The sequence below is a fragment of the Pan troglodytes genome, chromosome 2, assembly GCF_028858775.2.
Source record: "Pan troglodytes isolate AG18354 chromosome 2, NHGRI_mPanTro3-v2.0_pri, whole genome shotgun sequence".
NCBI lineage: Eukaryota > Metazoa > Chordata > Mammalia > Primates > Hominidae > Pan > Pan troglodytes.
In genome coordinates this window covers 193,040,538-193,063,301 of record NC_086015.1, presented here as the reverse complement: position 1 = coordinate 193,063,301, position 22,764 = coordinate 193,040,538, and the positions used below count along the sequence as shown (strand labels likewise).

Genomic DNA, 22,764 nt, shown 5'->3' with positions numbered 1-22,764 from the left:
GGTCACTGACTGGCTATAGAACTTCAGCAAGTCACTTATTCTCTACCAGCCTCAGTTTCTTCTTTGGTAAAATGAGATACAATTGCTTTATAGGGCAAAAGATGCTATAGACTCATAGGTAAATACAGCTATGAAAGTATTTTATAAATCACAACACACTCTATAAATATTAACCATTTGTATTATTATTATGTTGTATTGTTACCTCATTTTTTGCATGTTATGGGGATATTAATGAAGTTCCCCAAATTTAGGTCACATTCCTTTTCCAGGAAGTGATGATGCCCAATAACTTAGACTGGCTCTAAGATAAAAGCTGAGAAAAGGGTGTCTCTTTCTAGAAATACGCAGGAAGAAGCTGAGGTGAGGAGGAGAAAGTTGCACAGCTTCCCAACATTTCTCAATTTGGAAGTTTGTAGTTTGGTGTCATATTTTCCTATGGTGTGAATTTTCAGGCCATTAGAGGTATTCCTAATCTCTTACTGTAGCAGAAGAATACCTTATAAAGAAGGTAATCCACAAATAAATAAGCATAGCTTTTTTTATTATTATGTGAGACGGAGTCTTGCACTTCCACCCAGGCTGGAGTGCAGTGGCGTGATCTCGGCTCACTGCAAACTCCGCCTCCCAAGTTCACGCCATTTTCCTGCCTCGGCCTCCTGAGTAGCTGGGACTACAGAGGTGCACCACCACACCTGGCTAATTTTTTGTATTTTTAGTAGAGACAGGGTTTCACCGTGTTAGCCAGGATGGTCTCGGTCTCCTGACCTCGTGATCCGCCTGCCTCGGCCTCCCAAAGTGCTGGGATTACAGGTGTGAGCCACCACGCCCGGCCTAAATAAGCATAGCTTTTTATGTTTCTTGGATTCTTTATACTTTTGAGGCTCTCAGTAAATGCAAAGCTCTTTGTAAATTAGACTCTGTTAATTGTCATGATGCCCTGGATGGATTTTAACTAATGACTGACAGGTGAGAAAGCTGTGGCCCACAGATTGGCATAGGACTTAGTCAACATCAGCAGAAATGAACTTATAAAGGGTATCTGCAGATCCTAATGATCAAGGGAACATCCTGACACATTCCCCAGTGGAAATAAGTGAGCAAGTGGAAAGTATAACTTTAAAAATATAGGGAAGAGGAAGATTCTCTGTTCCAAAATGTAGGAATCTACTACAGGAGGCTCTCTCAAATATAGGGCAACTCTGTTCTCTTCAGTGGACGGAAGTGACTGTAAAGTTATCAGAATAATACTGGAACTTACTCTTAAAGCTTTCCCTGCAGTTTTCACTTATAACTTATTCTATCAGGGAGCAGCAGCCAGGAGTGATTTATGGGGTGAAGAGGGGTGGGCATAGGGGCAGGACACTATGTACACGTCACCTCATGGTGGGGGCATTCTTATGCTGCAGGGGCATCTCTAGCATCGGTGCTCAAGGAGGGGGAAAAAAGAGTCCCCAACAATAGAAGTAGCAGCAGAGGCAGAGACTGTCTTCTTCCCGCAATCCAAAGTACCCTCTGGAAGCTAGAAGAGAGGCTAGTGAACCCCAAAGAGAGCAGCATGAAGAGCGCGGCCTAAGAGACAAATCAGATTGCCATCAACCAGAGCAACACTAGCTCCCGTGTGAGCAGGAGTTCAAAAAGTGGAGTAGGAAGCAAGAAAAAGTCCCCTCTCGCCCAGCTTGTTTCAAAGACAAATCAAAGGATGTGAAAGCCAGAAAGGAGTAATTTGAACCCAATATTTTATTAACTGAGGCCCAGAGAGGCAAAGTGATAACCCCAAGTTCTCACTGCTACTAAAAAGGGTGATTGGGATTTGACCCCATGGCCATTGATAATGCCCAATGATTAGAAATGGCTGGGCTCTATTAGGATAAAACTGAAAATTAATAAAGGAACATATAGTTTTAATCAAGAGGAACGGCTGAATCTCCCTTAAGGTACTAATTTAAAGAAAAGCAGAAAAGGCCAGTTAATAAAGTTAAAGACTGTAAGCTTACATGTTTGTGTTCTATTCCTAGTTTTGTTTTAAATAGTCATGGCAAATGACTATTGTGTCATCTCTCCATGTTTTTAAGAGACTAGCACCACCGGTGTCCTGCTATCCTTTCTGGGAACTGATACAGATTAATGAGAACACTCAAAAAGTTGTATTAATTCTTTAGAAATTATGAATTTTTTGATTGCGGGAATAGCTCCTCTTTCCCACCTTGAGAATAGTGTAAGTGCAATAGACAATTGTTGACTGATCAGACAAGCTAAGGAAGATTGATTGCTAAGCTTCTAATATGTATAGGTTGAGGCCTGGGAATCTTTCTAACATAGTTATGGGTTCTATCAAAATGGATAATTGGGGGCATGACAAAAACAAATTTTTAAACTATCAGGGATTGAACTACAAGGCGGTTGTCATCAGAGGAAAGAAATGAAGAAATAAAATTTGAGAAAAGTCTAACAGTTACTTACATCCATGGAGTAATGCTCAATCTGATAGATGGTGGTCAGCCCCTGGGTCGTGAAATAGTCCAGACATGATGAACAGCCCAACCTCGCTAAGAAACTGCAGAGGGAGGAGGGAAGAGGAAGGAGGAAACAGAAAAAGAAAGTTCACCCCAACTGCATTGGCGAGATAAGGGAAAACCCAATATATTTTGCCCTTGGATGCCCCACATCAGAGATGAGGATTGGGTAATATATATGTGGGCCTTAAATCTGAGGTCTGGAGATTACTGGTGACATGAAGTTTAGGTCTACAGAAATTAAAATCAACTATAAGGATTCCTGCAGATCAGCGATTATCATATGGTGATCTGTGGAATTCTAGGGTTCTGTGTAAGTGTCCTAGAAACCATTGCAAAGGGTGAAAGGGAAGTCCAGTGTTCAGGTTCCTAGCTTTCTTGCTGCTTGGCTCTACACTTCAAAAAGAACATCTCTACTTTATTTGTTTTGTATCTGGGCTTTGTGAGAATGGCTCATGTGGTTAAGAAAAAAATTGTAGGCCTCTACTCCATGAAGTCATTCATGCCTTTTGATTTATGTCCTTCTCAGGATACAGATCCCCTTCCTTTTGGTGCTGGTCTGAGACTGATGATGATGCCACCATCATCACGGAACAGACCCTGGGTGGAAAAGGCCATGCACTTTGCCATCCCTGTGATTGACGTAGCAGGAAAATCAACACAAATCGTTCCAGTAGCCAAATGAAACAATCATTCTGCACATGAAGCAGAAGAAGATATACACTAGGCAAGAAATCTGGGAACCTACTCTTGCCTCTGTGGGAAGCAAATCTTTCAGGCTTCGTGCATTTCTTTCTTCTGCCTATCTCAACTCCCCTTTTCTGGAGTGTGCCCATTTCCCATAGGCAGAGTAGTAAAGGCCATCAGTTTTTGAAAGTCCCTGTCATTTTGGATAACATTAAAACTTTTTATGGACATCCAACTCCAAAATAATGGTCCCATGGTGGCTGAGAGCTATGAGGATGAGAGAGAGAGGAAAAGGAGCGAGATAGCAAGTTTATTGCCCTTTTGGAAACCCAGCCCTGAGCACCAACTTGAGGGCCGCAATTGACAATGTAAAAATGTGAGAGAGGAGGAAGGGAGTAAGTGAAGGCGAGGGAAACAGACATGAAAACAATATGCCTATCAACAGACATTTTCCCTTGTTTCCATGCTGGTTATAGTAGTTTTCCTTGATAAAACATTGTTGACCACTCCACAGATCAGAGATAATAGTGACTGAACTCCAACCACAGGACTGCTGTCTTCCCTTCCAACTGTTTTATGGACTATAACAGTATCCTCCCTCCACCATCCCGGGATGCTTAGGGCAGGCCCCCAGGGGCACATGCTGTGGACTCACCTGACAATGCTGCAATCTGTGGGATACGGAGGTGGGGGTGTGCAGTGGGAGGTGGATGGCATGGAGAGTGGGGGAGGGAGTGCCTGGGTGGGGCTGAGTCCATTCATGTCTCCAGCCATTGGCATGTGGGTGCCCATCATGGGAACTGAACAGAAGCAGGAGGAACAAAAAGGGTTACTGCCATCATCATGTACCAGCATCCCAGTGGTCCATCTTGTCTGGTTAAATTTTATCAAGGGCCTAAACTACCAGCCTTCCTTTTTAATCTTCGCTCTCACTACACCCCTTCAAACAGCCTACATCTAGTCAAACAGAACGGTCAGACTCCAAACTAATTAGGCACCTCTTGACTTTTGTACCTTGTCCGAGAACAATCTCTTTCCTCCCCTTTCTCTGCTTCTAATTCTCTAATTGCTAATTGCTCTTAATGTTAACATATTCTTCCTTGTATTTGCCTTCGAGGGTGATATTTCTGTCTCCCTCACTAACCTGTGCAAGCACAGAGATTAGATCTTATAGGTGTCTAGATGCCTACAGTCCCTAGCACAGTGCCTGGCACAGAGTAGGTGCTCAGTAAACTTAGGGTAAGTGGATAAATGCACAAATCTGTGAATGAAAGAGTGACCCTTGGAACATTTATTTGGGAATAGGGAGACTGACTTCAATATTTAGAAGGACTCATGTGCCTAATAAATGATGATACAATTAAATATTCTATTACTTATGGTCCATTTTCAGGGTTGTATACAGGAACACCACCAATACTTACTGATATTTTACTAAACAATTAAGTGTAAACATTCACTGATAGAGAAAAAAAGTTTAATATCAATATTTATAAAATGAATTTAGCCTTCATGTCAAAAAGAACAAAATAATTTACTAAAAGATTAATGTAATTTGTTTCTACTTTAGTGAGTAGCAGTATGCCTAGAAAAGGTCTTTGCCACTAACTAGCTAACTAAAGAGCATACCCTATCACATCTCAATCTGTTTCCCTTCTGAAATAATTGTAAAGTACAAATAAGAAAAAAAGTAGGCAAACTGTTAGTTATACAAATGTGAACCATCATCACTATTATCACAATTTTGTCATACCAAGAAGGAACTTGAGGACTCTAAGATGTCACAAGAAATAAAATAAAGTTGAAAATAAATGGTTTCTACTCTTTTTATGTCAAAGTAGGCCTGTCAAGGGGTCAGGTTTTAAGCCTTATGATGCGTTTATCATTAGTGAGAGAGTGATCTCACTCTAAAGTCTACGTTTGCCATAACAGGCAACCATTGCAAACACACGCACCTCTATCTCATTAAAATATGAATGTGTGGCCAGGCGCGGTGGCTCACGCCTGTAATCCCAGCACTTTGGGAGGCTGAGGTGGGTGGATCACCTGAGGTCAGGAGTTCGCGACCAGTCTGGCCAACATGGTGAAACCCCGCCTCTACTAAAAATACAAAAAATTAGCCGGGCGTGGTGGTGCACGCCTGTAATCCCAACTATTCGGGAGGCTGAGGCAGGAGAATCACTTGAACCTGGGAGGCAGAGATTACAGTGAGCCGAGATTGTGCCATTGCACTCCAGCCTGGGCAACAAGAGCGAAACTCTGTCTAAAAAAAAAAAAAAAAAACCAAAACAATGAATGTGTGCCATTAGACCACAGAAAGTCATAATCCTAGCCTCCCCTGATTTCTTTCAGAAGAGACAACACTGAAATGCATGTTTAGAGGTTTGATCAAAATAATTAGGATTTCAAAAGACAAGCTTGAGGGTACTGTTTTTTAGGTAGTAAGGATTATATGATACCCATGCAACGTTCAGTCTTCTGTATCCCCGAGGGTGTTATACAATCTTTTGCATTTTTACCACGACTTTTTTTTCCTTCAAGTTTGTGTATCCACTTTGCTAGATTTAGTCTTAGTGGAGAAGATAATTATATTTATAGTAAAGCTATATGCCAGTCATCATCCACTTGGAGGCCCAATTCTTACAGTGCCTTTTTCATTTGTACTTAGCTGATATGAGGAATGTGTGTGAGAAGAAATAAAAGGCAGGTTCCTTTGTAGATCAGTTCCTTACTGACTGTGTCTGGGATAGAATAGGTGAGTTTAAAAGGCCAGGATTATAGAGTAACAGACATAAAATGTTAAGTATATATAGTGACAATCTTATGGATAGAAAATTAAGTATTCGAGAAGTAACTTCTTCGTAATTAGAGGTATATTTTTCATAGAGTCCAGATGATAATCTACTTTTCTAGATTTTTTTTTTTTTTTTTTTTTTTTTGAGACTGAGTCTCACTCTGTCACCCAGGCTGGAGTGCAGCAGTGTGATCTCAGCTCACTGCAACCTCTGCCTCCCGGGTTCAAGTGATTTTCATGCCTCAGCCTCCTGAGTAGCTGGGATTACAGGCATGCACCACCAGGCTCAGCTAACTTTTGTATTTTTAATAGAGACGGGGTTTCACCATGTTGGCCAGGTTGGTCTCGAACTCCTGACCTCAAGTGATCCTCCCGCCTCGGCCTCCCAAAGTGCTAGGATTGCAGTCGTGAGCCACCATGCCCGGCCTATTTCTCTAGATTTTAAGTTCACTGCAACATGCTACTTTATGCATGTTGCATTTGTTTCCTTTTGACTATTTCAAAGGCTGCAGGTGGTGAGTCTCCATCCAGGATAGCAGCAAGTAGACTGTTCTTTTCACAGAAATCCTTATCCCTACACTAAAGAAACATCCGTCCCTATCTCTACCAGTAGTATATTTTGCAATGAACGATAAACCTCAAAAGTGAAAGGTTCAGTCAGAAACCCAGGCCACTCCACTTTGATCTGATCTGTCCCACTGTGCCTCTCATTTAGCTTAAGAACATGGCTTCCCTATCACAGAGTCTTGTCCTAAGCTAGCCTGTTCATCCTTCAGCCACAGCTAAAAGGAGATGCTCTTACTGTTGGCTCCCATGCCATCAGGAATGGTTGTAGGAGTGAGGGCGTTGCGCTGCTGAGGGTTGATAAGCTGGCTCACAGAAGGCAGCTTGTTCATGCTGTTCATTTTGTTCAGAGGTGGGGAGCTGTTACCATATGAAGATGGAGACTGTATTGAGGTCCTAGGAAGACAAACATGGAAATGATGGTGAGCACGGGACACTGAAGAGTGGGGACTATTGATTTTCAACAGGTCTCTGTTTAAAACATGGCCTCAAACCAAACATTTGAAAACATTCTTCTAGGATTAATGGTAAGAAGTTAATTTTATTTCCATCTGAGAATATTTCCTGAATAGGGAGAAACTGATTGCGAGGCTATCATCAAATCATATTTTTCCTGAATGTGCAGAGTGCAAGGTTTAGTATTTCCTTTGAGAAAGAGAAAATTCTTGCCTCCTCTTTTCCCTTCAGTTGTTTTCTCCATTCGCTTCTCCTCTTTTCCCTTCAACTCAAATGAGTTTGAAAAGCAGTTAGGGAAAAGAATTGAGCAAAGACTTAAAGGCTGACGAAAAACATGGATATCCCACCCTCAAACTGCAGCTAAGGCGTTCCATTTGTAGCTTTCTGTATATTCCATTTGGGATATGCAGAAAATGACTACAAAGCCAATCAAACTGGGCATTTGGCAGCTCATCTTGCTGTCATGCAGAGGCCCCTACTTGGAAACATGCATTTTCAATAGAGATGTTCATGATGTATGAGAGAACCTACTGGAATGTCAAAAGCATTTCTACACAGGAGAACGCTGAAGCCCAAACAACTATTCTATTGACTTTCCAAAAGTCTCCTGGGAGAAATGAAAAAAACAAAGCAACATAAAAACCCAAAAGTTTTCCATTCAGCATGATCTTCAATTTGGAAAGTTACCAGAACTCATTTGTCATATTATATCTAACAGATAATATTCCCAACTCAACTGTCGTTCCTGATGTTTTATCTTAATATAAAAACTAGTGATGTGTACTACAATGAGAGTCACAAAGTCAGAGATGAAGCCTTCCTCCGTCATCTGTTAGGATGCTATAGATGCCCATGCGAGCTACTTAACATCCTGGCCTTTGTTTTCTCACAAGAAAACTATATAAACTACATACATTTACACTTGCTGCATGAGTCAGATGTTCAAGTTAATAAAACTTAAGGCATGGTCCCCATCTTTGAGACACTCATAGAGTAGTGGAGGCAATGGATATAATAATCCATCCTACCTTATACGGCTATGATGAGAACTGAAAAAGAGAAGATGAGGAAGAAATGTACAGACTATGCAGCATCTACATTGAATTACTGTGACCACAGAATGAAGACTGGACTTTAAGCAAGTGTCTAGTCTGGTATGGGAAAACTCCCCTTTAACAATTTTCAAACAAAGTGAATTACGTTGTTCCTGTTTACCTTTTCTGTGTCACAGGCATATTTACATTAGAGGGGAGACAAATTTTTTCTTTGAGTTTTATCTGCATATATATGTATAATTCAAATTTTGGAGGCTCTGTAAATGGACCCAGGTTCCAAGCCTATATGGCATAATATTTGAAAAAATCATTTTAAAAATGGCCCTAGCGCTTAGGTGCTGCAATCGTAGGGATGGTCTTCGAAGCTGCCACTCTGCATTCTCTCCATAATTACATGAAAATAAGGGAGGCTCCATTCCATGTCAATGGAGAGCCACAGCTAGATGAATGCAAACAATATGCTGTATTTTAATGTGTATAAATTATCATGTCAATTAATGTAAATTAACAATTCAGGTGGATTTTACAATCACTGCCTTTAAGGTAGGAGGGCATTGACTTTTCTCTTTACCCTTATCAAATACTCACAATTATAGATCCACATTGTATATATATACTGGTGTTGATACAATAAATCCTCCCAACTATAAAACATTTCAGGTTACCAAACTCTTCTTTGTACATTTTCTGAATGATTGTCACACCATCCTTGTGGAGCAGGTCATGGTATAGCAGGGCAGAGATGGACAGAAATTACTATTCCAAATATACATACGGGTAAATATAAGGTTCTAAGAAAAAACATATGCCCAAGATCACATGTTGCTAAATGGATGCACTGAGGGCAGAACTAGGTCTCCTGGCACCTATTGTTTTTTCTAGGTTATGGGGACAAGAAATAGATGAAGTAGTAAGAGAAATGTAGGAGACCAAGATGGAAGAGGGGTAAAGGAGGTAACTCCAGCTACTACCAAGCACTTCTGAATCCACTCCGTCCCTGTGGGGAAACCTTTTCAGAGTCAGCACATATGGCTGCACTTAGGCTCATCCATTAGTCCACATCAGAGTATAGGAAAGCTTGGGGCAAGGCAGTAAGGAGATTCTCTGCCAGCTGATGTTTCTTCAATTCTCTTTGCTCACTGAAAAGTACCTAAGATTCCAGGTAGCCCATATTCCTGATGCAGTTGGTCCTCCGTAACCTGAGGAGACCTCTCTATCTGTCCCTCCTCAAACCAGTCAAATGTACAGCAAGAGCTAATAGAAAGCAGTGCTTGAATCATTAATAGCCACAATTAGAAAAATAAAAATACATTTAAAAGTTTTGCATTTTTTTTTTCTGGACGCTCAGAGTAAATTCCTTCTTACAATTCCTGTTACAACCTCCTGCTTTCTTTAGCTTATGGTTATTATTTTTGACTATTTTATTAGTTCATTTATCATTTTTCATCATAAGCCACTAATTTGAGGAGGGTAGGTCAGAAACCACAGATGAAGAAAGAAGGAACATGGATTCTAAGTCAATCAAAACATCTAACACAAACTTAGTGACGCAGGATGTTGTACAAGTTTCTTGAGTCTCATTTTCTTAACCTGTAGCCTAGATATTGTACCTACTCTAGAAGATTTCTATGAAGAATGAGATCATGTAACAGCACTGGACAGGGTCCAGTGATTTGTAGGTGCTCAGGAAACATCAGCTTCTTAGCTTCTTTCACTGTTTCCCTCCAGCCTCAAATATTTAACACTCTGATACATGGCCCATGGCATAGAAGATAACAATGTAAGAATTAATAGGAGGAAGTGGCCAGAGGTGAGTTGGATTCTTAATTGAACATATCCAGAAATGAGGGTGAACAGTTGAATGGGGTTAACAGTCAGGAAAGGTCAGAAATTCGGAATGCCTTCCCTTTAATATGAAAGTGAGTTTTAAAGCCACACGGAAGGGGAGCAAGGTAGTCTGTCTATTATTAATTTCAAAATGACTGAACTAGAAGAAGCATTCTGAAAACTACATACTGTGAAAAAGGAAGCAAGGCTGAATAAACTCAGCCAATTTGAAAGCCTTGAAGAACAACCTTTTTTAAAAAAAATTACAAATTTAATATAATAGTTCTTAAGTGAAATATTCCAAAAATTTCTGGAGAAACTAAAGAGAAGGAAAATGTGTTCAGAAGAATAACAGGACCTGTACCATTCTGGTTTTCTTGCCTACACTCTCCTCTCCTATCCAAAACCCAAAAAAGTAAGAATCCAGCTGTCTGCAGAAAAAAATCGTAAGGTGTATACCTCAGGTTGTTTTCTCTAGAGCCTCACTAGATTTTTCTAAGAATTCAGTGTAACAGAGATGTAGAAAATCATATTTCACGTATTTCCAGTTTTGAAGAAAAATCCTGGTGGAGCCAAGTCCCAGTTCTTAACTTTAACAATATAAGCTTCTGCACAGTTTCCGAAGAATAAAATTCAAAATTGAAAAGCGAGAAGTGGTTTTAGGACATATAGGACTTAAAATCAGGTTTTCTGGTTCCAACCCTAGTGACTATCTATGTGGTAGAATATCAAAATTCCTGCGCAGACACAAGTTACACTATCTACCTCCTAGATGTCTAGAATTCCACTAGATTCCTTCTTTTGGCTAAAATCTTCCATTGCTCATTAAAAAGCAACCCTCTAGTAGGATTTGGTGATAGCTTAGGCTAAATCTATTTCAACAAACCATTTCTGCAGTAAAGAATTTGGGAGCAGAAAGGGATACTGAGGGCGGAGCAGAGCATCCTTGTTATGAGAAAGGTCAGGAAAAAAAAAAAAAAAAAAAGGGAAAACATGGACCATCAGAAAAAGAATTATATCTTCTCTCAATTTTACCCAGTACTGCCTACCTGTGACCTTTCTCTTTAGCTGGGTTATCCGGCTACTAAAGACAGTGCAGCATTTATTCTCTAGATGGGAAAACTGTAATTTTCTAATATTTTCCATCATTTCAAATATGTGCATTTATATACAAGTCACTATAAACACATTAAAAACTTACTTTAAAAAGGCTGAAAGAAAAGAAAAACCCTTCTGAAAGAAAAGCAAATATCAAAAAACGAAACATACTCACCAATCCTTTAAGGGCTTTGTGAATCAAAGTTATTAGACCAATTGAAAAACACTTTGCAAATATAACAGGAGCATCTGGTTTTACTAATATACTTTTATCTCAAATATAAAGATTTTTTTTTCTGAAATATTTATCTAAAATACTAATTTTTTTTTTTTTTTTTTTTTTTTGGTTAGAACTTCTTATGAAGCTTTTAAAAGCAATTATTCAGGGCTCAAAACATATTATAAGTAAAAAAAAAAAATTGGACAATAGGTTCCACTGTTGATTTCTGGCCAAATATTTGCTAATGTCTATGCCACAGAAGCCATGTTATTTAAAACATTTGGATTTGATTGAAATTCATTTTAGTAAATTTGGCGAATTAACATACAACTAGAGGTTTGTCAGGAATGTCAATAAATGATTCTAAGGTGCCTGGCTTCCTAGGACAAACTTTAAAACTCATAGAGCTAAAGTATTTTTTTAAGTTAGTTTAGGCATTTTAGTTCCTTGTTACGATTGATGACCTTGATACAGAGTATCTTAAATAAAAATACCAAATACTGACAGAAGAAATGTACGTAGGAACAAAGTGATGATTCTATTATTATTCTTGTTCCTTAGACCTACACATGCTACTTCAAGCACTTACATGAGAATATTCTAGTATTTAGTGGGAAAAAAAGTGAGAGAGACAGAAACAAAAAAACTGCAAGATAAACCAAGATGCAAAAGTTTATTGAAAATTAAAATCACACATCCACAAAAGCAACAGCCTCAATAACAAGAAATCATTGTCTTGGTGACAGAAAATACAGTGCTGGTGACTGGGTGTGGGAAGATGGAGGGGAGGAACATTTTTAAAGTCTTTATGCTATTATCTTAAAATATGTTTTTAAAATGGAAAGAAACAGAGATTCTCTAAACTTTTGAGTAAAAAAAAGAAAAGTAGTCTACCCTTTCAATCTTTAATTTCCAGTCCAGGAGTGCTGATTTTAACACGTCTGCTTGGATCTCACCTAGTCAAAACGTAAGTCTCCTGGCTAAATGCACTGAACAGTATCAGTAATATGGCTGGTTTTATGGTAGGTAGGCTTGAGGGATAGAAGCTCTAATTAAGCAAATTAATCACAGATTTTGTGAGAGGGCTTCAAATTCTATTTTGAGCTTTGGATAATGGTAAACAACTACGTAAGGGCAATATTACTGGGGTGGATTTGTCTTTCTATTAAAAGCACAAAATGAGTTCACCTGCTATGGGGGCCAAACAACAGTTGGTTCGTAGTAGGTCTTCCAGGGTTTCATGTACAAGAAAAACTTTAGCATAACAGATGCCAACATACAGTGGCAGAGGCAGGTACACAGCATTAAGAAATGTTCTACCTACACATGAGGGGAGGACACAAATAATGCAAGTTCTCACAAAGAACTCTCCACCCACAAAGTTGATTACTTTTGGTAATGATCACCTCGCTGCCCAGCAGTACACTTGACACCTTCGTTTCTTACTACTTGCAATATTATTACATGACCAGCATTAAAAGGGTCTGACTGAGTCTCTCAGTCACCTACAACTTACTTATGCACAGACAATAACAACTTTTTTCTCCTTTTCTTAAAAAGACATCTTAAGTTTGAGACCTGCTCAAAAGCTTCCCTGTGAATTTTAGAAAAACAACAGAAGAAGACAGAAAAGGGTTCCAATAAACATCTTAATGCCCCTTTCCCCACCTGACCCCTCCCTCCCAGGAAACAACAGAAAGCTCACAGACAAACACAGTGGTTCCTCACCCACCAATGGCCGGTCTAAGGATACAAAATCTGCAGAAAACATCCTTTCTTGTAAAGTTTTGAGTCCCTTCAAAAGATTCTCTCACTAGTGGCTTTGTGCCTTTGAGCAGTTGGGTCTCTGAGCCAAAGTGTCTTCAAGTCCTGTTTATGAGGGCTAGATACACACGCACACACATACACACACACACACTCACATATACACATGGAAATACAACACACACACTTAAAATATAGAGATAGGGCTCTATGGGTACACTGATCGGTTTGGGGGCTTGGAATGTCTAAAGAAGACGTCAGATTGTTTTGGAGTTTCTCTCCGGGGCTCCACAAGCTCATTCCTGAAGCAGGCTGAAAGGAGACTGCAGAGAGGAACCAGAGAAAAGAAAAAATGAAGGCTTAGGACTTCATCTATTCAAATCAATTGAATTCAGAAACACACTCCTTATACCTTCATGATCATAGTATAGACAGAATAGAGTGCCTGAAAAGCTATTTTTGTTCTTCCAATTTATCTTCTTTTACAATTACTGAGACTTCTCAAGATTTTTATGAGGAAGAAATGGGATAAGGCTATAGTAGTTAACCAGAAATAAACATCAGAATCACTTGTGAAACTTATAAAAATGCATTTTCCTGGCTCCCTTCCAACACAAGCTGGCGTCCAGGAAAACATATTTTTAATAAGTTACACAAGGCAATTCAGTCGAGGACCACTGAGATAAGGTAGATCAAGGTAGATGAAGGTATTTAACACAGTGCTTAGCATATGGTTTACTGGACTCAATTAAACAAAAGGAATGAAGAAAGAAGAATAAACTTGAATCTTTTGTAAAATGTCATCTGGTCAATTATTATCCCTCATTACAGTTCTTGTCTAGCCTAAGTGTGAGGTATAGAGAAATATGATATTATCAGAATGGGGCCTGTGGCATCAGGCATTTACAAAGAACTGTTTAATGAGTATTTTGGATATTCCCAGATTGAGATGGATAAATACCTTAATCCTTTGAGTAAAAAACTCGGCCTATAAATGCATATATCAAACCCGAGAAAGCAATTTTTTGCATAATTAAGAAATTATTTACGCCACGAGGATGCCAGAAATAAACCCTTTTATTTTGCTGAAAGTTGGGCAATCTCATGAACTGTTTGGAAATTGTTTCCCAGATTGGCTTCTTGAATCACATTTGGCTATGCCTTTCAAAGGAACAAAGTCATTTTTATTTGCTTAATGCTAGGATTCAGTAAACCATGTCACCAGCAAGAATTGATATCATCTTAACAGAATATGCCCGAATAAAAATGGATGGGGAAGCAATGTACAGCTAACTAAAGACCTCTAAGACCTAGGACTGAGCCTGATTCCGCAATGAGGTGAGAGAAGTTACAAAAGTAATTTAATCTATCTGAGTTTAATTAATCATTGAGTTTTTTCTTCATTACCAATTCAGAGATAATAAATCTCTGCCCTAAAAACTTCATAACTATGAAATTCAAAAGTAAACTGTAGGCTGGGCGCGGTGGCTCACACCTGTAATCCCAGCACTGTGGGAAGCCAAGGTCGGGGGGATCACAAGGTCAGGGGTTTGAGACCAGCCTGGCCAACATGGTGAAACCCCGTCTCTATGGTTTTTCTTCATTACCAATTCAGAGATAATAAATCTCTGCCCTGAAAACTTCGTAACTATGAAATTCAAAAGTAAACTGTAGGCTAGGCGCAGTGGTTCACACCTGTAATCCCAGCACTGTGTGAGGCCAAGGTCGGGGGGATCACAACGTCAGGGGTTTGAGACCAGCCTGGCCAACATGGTGAAACCCCGTCTCTACTAAAAAAAAAAAAAAAAATATATATATATATATATATATATATATATATATATATATATATATGAAATACAAAAATTAGCTCGGCATGGTGGCAGGCACCTGTAATCCCAGCTACGCAGGAGGCCGAGGCAGGAGAATTGTTTGAACCCAGGAGGCAAATGTTGCAGTGAGCCGAGATCATGCCACTGCACTCTAGCCTGGGTGACAGAGCAAGACTCTGTATCAAAAAAAAAAAAAAAAAAAGGAAACTGTAAAAGCTTGTGTAGTTCCATAATAACTATAAGGGTGAATCATATGAAATTATCAATATTCATCTGTTTTTAACCTATAAAGCTGGCAATTTCAGATATTCTGGAAACGTGGAGGATTTCTCTGTCTAACCTAGAAATATGGTGTTGACATTTTCTATCAGTTTGGAGACCGTGTACCTTTCTCTTTTCTACATTGATAATCCTGAAAATACTGCCTGCTTCTCTCTCAGATACATGAATCTGAGAAAAAAATATCAATATTCTTGATGATAACCATCGCCAAACAAGTTTAAAGATACAGGACTTTAAACTGAACCTACAAGAATAAATACCAAGTAACTAACAACAGAGTCAGAAAAACGTGCCAGGCACAGTGGGGTGTGCCTGCGGTCCACAGCTACTCGGGAGGCTGAGGCAGGGGATCGCTTGAGCCCAGAAGTCCAAGTCCAGCCTGGGCAAAATAGCTAGACCCCATCTCTAAAACAATCCTACAAAAAAGAGACAGAAAAATGGAAATAGATGTTTAAGTTTTATAATTAACTACTTACTTAACTGCCAATGTAGCAGAACACAACATTACAAAGAGCTCTATGTTCTAAATCTGATTCTAGTCTTAGCTTTATTATAAACTGGCTATAAATTCACAGAGCCTCAGTTTATCTGGCTATGGTGTGAGGGGCTGGAACCATGGACTTGGAGATCCTGCTTTGTTCTAATAATCTCTGACTTGTGTTACTAATGAGCCACAATTGTCAAGTAATCATAAAAGAGAAGGAAACACTAAGGGCTCATCAGGATGTCACAGATCTGTTTTATCATTTAAATAAAATTCATCCTGTAGAAGCTCAAAAATAAATTTCTAGAGGAAAGGAAGAGCTAGCCTAAGCGAGACTGTAACAAAGCGATGTCAGCCTCGCTTTTATGTTGGAAGCCAAGAATAAGGGAAAACAATTAACAAATGAAAAAAGAAACAGTACTGATCTGAAGTACAGAAGTCAAAACATTGCTAAATAGGTCTCAAGAGGCTTCTGCAAAGCTGTCTTAAGCGTTGATGCCCCTTGATAATAGGATGGCAAGAAGTCTAAAGATAGGGTCCGATTTGTCTTTCTATTAGATTCTGGCATCTAGAAACACAACTCTCTATATTTATTCCAATGTAAGCAAATCAACTAAAATCACATTTCTTCGTAATATAAAGCCTACTTGTATCTATAACAATTTGATTCACAGCAGCTCTGTAAAGTCTATCTTCGATAAAGCCTATGATCATGAAGGTAAACGCGAAGAAATTTTTTTAAAAAGAAAAACCATGCACAAATGAAAAGCAGGCAGAAGAAAACACATAGTGGGAACCTAATAGAAGTAATTAAAGTAAAAATATTGTAGTGCCACCTTACAGAAAGTACGTTCTCTTCCCACTAATTTTCCCTCTACTATAAAGAAAAATACAAAATTGATTCCTTACCAGCATAAAATTGGTACTACATTTTTGGAAAGAAAATCACAGGCTATTATAGGTATTTTCCGAGCTGATTTATTCTTTTCAAATGATTGCCAGGAAATTAGATTTTCGTTTTTCTTTGTTTAGTCATTCATGCTCTTTCTTGGAGATTTGCATGAAAATAAGAGCTAAAAAAACTCAGCTGAAGAATTCAACTGAAGGATTTATATAGATGCGTATCAATCACTGGAGACCCATGTATATATAATGTTACAAAGACATAATTAGACCAAATGTCTATATTTTGCAAGGATTTAATTTTGCAGTCTGTTAGATTTCCATGCACAAGTTATCACAGCTGTGAGATACCAACTCAAAAGCATGCATATAATACATTTAAATGAACACACCAGGGAACTACGAAGCTACTAGTTCTTTACTATCTATCTGTGGCCACACATGCAAAAAAGTGTAAATATGTCCCTAAAATCTTGTGTGCTTTAAAAAATAACACAATATTAACATGTGTTTTCTTCTCTGGGGACACAGATTATTTTATGAAATATGAACAAAAAATTCCCTTTAGAGCAATGTGAGCCGGTCAGACAATAAGCACTAGATACTCATCGTATAGAAAAAGAGGGTTATGTATTTTCATGTATGCCATAAAAACAAATACATTCAGCATATGTCCCTGAACTGAATGATGTCAATCCTCCTGGCTTGTCAAGTTTCTAAAACAATGACATGAAACTATTCTTTTTCTCATATGATCCATGGAAACTGTTTAAAATTGTCCTATTAACTTGCACAATGCTGAGAATAAATTTCCAGAGCTTTCTTCAAACTCAGAGTGTTAAGGTTAGAAATTCACCATTAAATTGTAGACCATGGGAAGGCAGGAGCTACATCTTTCTCACCTCTATCCTTAATGCTTTCACATAGCACATCTTCAATAAGAATATGTGACGTGAATCAAGTCAACTATTCCAGCCTCATCTGACAATGAGGTTGTGTCATTAACTACATTTTATATCTGGATGGGCATGCCTCACTTTCTCAGACAAAAAAGATATCTGTTCAAGGCTGGTGTTGTTTTTATTAGATACTGAAATGCCACCTGAAAAACCACTTTAGGATTTCCTAAAATCTTTTAATAACTTTCTAGCTTGGAATATACATATTAACTTCCAAGTACACCTATCAAACAAAATTGGAGCCTCAAGAAGCAATGAAAGGAGATCCACTCATTTATCTATAAGACAGACTATCAAACTACAGCAAGCTAAGAATAGTTTATATATATATATATATATATATATATATTTTTTTTTTTTTTTTTCTTTTTCTTTTTGAGATGAAGTCTCTCTCTGTTGCCCAGGCTGGAGTGCAGTGGCACAATCTTGGCTCATTGCAACCTCTGCCTCCCAGGTTCAAGCGATTCTTCTGCCTCAGCCTCCCAAGTAGCTGGGACTACAGGTGCGTGCCACCATGCCCAGCTAATTTTTGTATTTTTAGTAGCGACGGGGTTTCATCATATTGACCAGGCTTGTCTCGAGCTCCTGACCTCGTGATCCACCCACCTTGGCCTACCAAAGTGCTGGGATTACAGGCGTGAGCCACTGCGCCCGGCCTACAGTTTTTAATAGGGGGAGGGACAATCAAAAGGAGAATAATATTTCACAGCATGTGAAAATTATATGAAATTCAAATTTTAGGGTCCATAAAGTTCCATTTATGGAACAGCCACTCTCTTTATGCATTATCTTCGGCTGTTTTTGTGCTACAACCACAGAGCTGAGTAGTTGCAAAAGACAATATAGACCCAGAAAATCTAAATATTTACTACCAGGACTTTACAAAAAGCAGCTTGCCAATTCCTGTACTACATATGAGACCTTTTCTTATTAACTGAAAAAAAAAAAAAAAAAAAGACAGGAAAGAGTACTGAAGAGCAGCTAGTTCAGCATGATATATTACTTAGTGGTGTTTTGGAGGTCATTTTGGTATAGTCAAACTTTCAGAGTGAACAGGAGGAAATTTGAGGGTGTTTCTTAATACCATGACACACATATCTTAGGAAAGGTAGATATCCCTCCTGGGTCTATAAATGATGTTACAGGTCTCTGTTTCTTTGATCCTGGTTGTATGGTTTTATAAGAACTAAATCATTTTCCACTTAAATATGTTAGTATATATTTCCATCTGATATCCCCAAACATCCATATGATTAGCAATGGAAATTGTGTCTGCAACTCTGAGTTCTAATTCTCCTTCAGAATACACTGTGTGATTAAACTTTCTGCTCAGGCTTACAAATAAAACCATACCATTAAAATTTGCAAAACTTTTATGCTAAAAGTAAATGGTGAGATCCCTTCTGGCCAAAAAGGATCTTGGATGCTCAAATAGCTTAGAGTCCTTTGAACAGAGAATGTGCCGCTTTTCTCCCTACCGTCTACTCCACTCTGTAGATAACAGGTGCTCAGAAAGTGTTTCTTCACTATCAGAGATACATTCATATTGATTAAAACATAATAACAAGGCCGGCACGATGGCCCACACCTGTAATCCCAGCACTCTGGGAAGCCGAGGTGGGTGGATCACCTGAGTTCAGGAGTTCGCGACCAGCCTGGCTAACATGGTGAAACCCCATCTCTACTAAAAAATACAAAAAATCTGCCAGGCATGGTGGCAGGTGCCTCTAATCCCAGCTACTCGGGAGGCTGAGGCAGGAGAATCACTTGAACCCACTAGGCAGAGGTTGCAGTCAGCCAAGAAAGTGCCACTGCACTCCAACCTGGGTGACAGAGCGAGACTCAATAATAATAATAATAATAATCCTAAGCCCTCTTTATTACATTTTCCATAGCTGACTCCCTACAACAGCTAATAACATAGAAAATAACCATTTTTATTGTTCATTTGCATTTCTATTGTAAAATATAATCTTTGCCTCTGGAAGATAGTTTTTGACTTCTTTTTTGCCTAAAGTATGAAGTTGAAAGTCTACATTACTCAAGTGGACTCATAATGTATATATTTTACACTTATCTACAGAGTCTCTGACAATACTTCCAGGACACATATCATATTTTAATTAAACTAACAAGTGATTATTTTTAACCACAGAAAGGTAAATATAAACAAGGTCCTGATTGGTCAACCTCTCATCCTTTCATAAGAGCTATTCTATTCTAGTCAGTCATAAAATAACTTTAGGAAAGATCCAAGATTCAAGGCAAAGCTTAATATATAAATAGGTTATATGTATATGGTAATATACTTGAAAAATCTGGCTTGATTTATGCAAAAAATGTACAGCTGGAAGACAATCTAGAGCAGAGATGCTAAAATACGGCAACATGATGCTACCTTATCCTTCTGCACCCAGATATTTCCCCAATTATCATGCACTAGGTCTCAGAATTCTTCTCACTACAGCATTCAAACAAGTCACTTTATATTATAGTAAAGCCTATTTGCTATCCCTGGTCTGCAGTGTTATTCCCAAAAGTGGATAGTGTGCATCCCAGGAGATTTATAAGACAATCCACTGGGATGAGAAAAGATTTCATGTTTTCAAATATACACATTACTACCAAATAGAGTGTGTACTTACTGTTAGTGTGTATGGATCAGGCATATAGAGAAGAGAACTGTTAGTGTGAGTTTCTTTGTAATTCACCAGAAATGGTTTGTATTTAATTTCAGAACATAAGTGGAATTCTGAAGGGAAGGTTATAATAAGACACGTAAAAGAGGTTGCAACTGAAAGAGGGTTGCCACACCAGGTCATCTGAATCTATGACAATCTGCTATCTCCCATTATGTTCCACATTGCTCATCAATCACCCTATTGCTGATCCAAATAAAGTCACCCTCACTCATGCCTCCTAAAATGACACGTTGATACACTCACTGTTTCTGAAGTAAGTGCTGGTGCTGCTGCTGTTGCTGTTGCCTGTACGTTTCAATTGTGTGCTGAGGAAGGTACTGCATGAGTTCCAGGGACTCTTTGATCTTCAACAGCATTTCATAAGTCTCACGGCCCCTCACCTATGGAGGTGAGCAGAAGGAAAGAAGGAAACATGAAAAGCTGTAGAACTGTTATAAGTGTGGTCAATCCTCATTGTTTGAGGATTCCGTAATTGCAATTTGTTTATTTGCTAACATTTATTTGTAACATGAAAATCAATACTCTTGGCCCTTTTGTGGTCACTCAGACCCGGGCAGAGTGATGAAAAATTTGAGTCACCTGTGCGCCTTCCCAGCTGGTTCAAACAAGGAGATGCTCTGTCATCTTGTAGCTCTTATACCGTAAACCCACGTTCTTTTCATGGTCTATTTAGCGCCACATGTTTTACATTTTTGTGCTTTTCATTGGTGATTTTGTTATTTAAAAGACCCTCAAGGGCAGTGCGGAAGTGCTATCTAGTGTCCCTAAGTGCGAGAAGGTCGTTCCATGCCTTATGGAGAAAATATGTGTGTTAGAGAAACTTTATTCAGGCATGAGTTATAAGGCTAATTGGCCATGAGTCTGATGTTAATGAGTCAACGGTATATATTAAATAAAATGTCTCTTAACAGAAACACACATCAAATGAAGTGATATATTATTCTGTTGATGAAATGTATGTGACCAGAGGTGCATAGAAACCCAATCCTATATTTCTCTTAGGAGCGATGAGATGATTCATATCCACCAATACCATTTTTGCAACACCTTCATAAAACTAAACTACTACAAAACATAAGAATAGATTGTAACTATGTCTGATAGGATAAAAGTTTTCATGTGGGATAAAATATGTTTCTCTCTTTAAGAGAGTCCCTTAAAATCTTTAAATAAAAGCTCTTAAAGGCTTTCACAGTTATGAGCAGGGGCCAGACATGGTGGCTCACACCTATAATCCCGGCAATTTGGGAGGGAACAGATTGCTTGAGCTCAGTAGTTCAAGACCACCCTGGGAAAAAAACTCCTTCTCTACAAAATGTGCAAAAATTAGTGGGCGTGGTGGCCCACACCTGTGGTCCCAGCTACCTGGGGAGGTGAGGTGGGAGGATTGCTGGAGTCTGGGAGTCTGAGGCTGCAGTGAACCATGATCCTGCCACTACACTCCAACCTGGGCAACAAAGTGAGATCCTGTTTCAAAACAAACAAAACCCAAAAAAACGGATGAGCAGGGCCAGGACTAGAGTGAGGCAAGAGAGGCACTTAGCACAAGTGCATTGCCTTGGGTGTGAGTGACTATTTAAATTTTGCACCCTAGGCACTTTAACTGCCTTACCCCAGTTGCTGCACCCAGTAGGAAAGGCAGAATTAGTCAGAATTCAGAAATGAAAAATGTTCTCCACCTTTTGTTGAATTAACTCTTACTCATCCCAGCTGTGGGACCCCTTCTCTGAGAAGCTTTTCTTGATCTTACTCTTATAGTTTTTGCATCTTTGGAGCCTCTTGTGTACTCACACAGCACTAGGCCTTGATCTAGGAATATTTATTTTATTACATTACATTTATTTATTGCATTATAACTGTTTGTGTCCTCAATAGAAGGCAAGGTAGTTGAAAGTAAGAATTGTATCCTACTGAACTCTAAATGCTCAAGGTCTAGCATATTTGCCACTCACCAAACACCAACAAAATATATATTAAATTAATGGAGTTTTTCCTCACCCATAAATTATTTAGGCTAAGTCTTCTCTCAACTTGAGACATGACACTAAGAAGGATACCTCCTTCTTAGTACAAACTGAAATTTTAAAATAATTTTTCAAGCAGTTCCTGTTTTATCAGCTGAAAACATATTAAGACTTTTGGAATATTTAGTGTATCAGGGTAATGTTTTACTTTAACATCACAAGTCAGTTTCCATATATACCTTGAGAAACAAGACACTGGGAATCTCAGCTAACTCACCGTCTGATTGGTCTACTGGCAATTTATTCCCCCTGAGAGTCAGGACCCAAAGAAGATGAGGAAGAAAGTGCAGCACACCTAAACCCGTTGACTTCCGTTAGTTCAATCCCAGGGTAGTAGTTCATGGTCAAATCTCCTGGCCCTGCTTGGCTGTGTCTCATGTCATCACTTTAGATGGCATCAAGGGCTATGCCAGCCACCAAAACGTCATTGCCACCCTACATGGCAAAGACCTAATGCAATAAAAATTCAACTAACTAACTGCAACCATAATCTAATAAAGTGATCTCATTAGTGATTGCAAGAGAAGTAATGTCCCTTGTAGGAATTAATGAGGTTCTTACATAATAATTGGGCTAAGACTTCTGGCCATTTACATA

At 38.8% G+C, this 22,764-nt stretch overlaps 1 protein-coding gene across 17 annotated transcripts in view; it reads right to left on the bottom strand.

Annotated features, from left to right (window-relative positions):
- Positions 1-22,764, bottom strand: part of TP63 (tumor protein p63) — a 300,778-nt gene that overhangs the window by 3,912 nt on the left and 274,102 nt on the right. For 8 of the 17 annotated variants that reach the window (XM_054681330.2, XM_009447014.5, XM_054681331.2 and 5 more), the window contains 4 exons: positions 20,387-20,523; positions 6,800-6,957; positions 3,859-4,003; positions 2,464-2,557 (listed from right to left, as the gene is read on the bottom strand). In XM_054681330.2, coding sequence (XP_054537305.1) covers positions 2,464-2,557; positions 3,859-4,003; positions 6,800-6,957; positions 20,387-20,523 — 534 coding nt within the window. Of the gene's footprint in view, positions 1-2,463; positions 2,558-3,858; positions 4,004-6,799; positions 6,958-11,864; positions 13,305-20,386; positions 20,524-22,764 lie in introns of those variants that run through there. The other 9 variants (XM_063807427.1, XM_063807428.1, XM_063807426.1 and 6 more) reach the window with 2 other exon arrangements.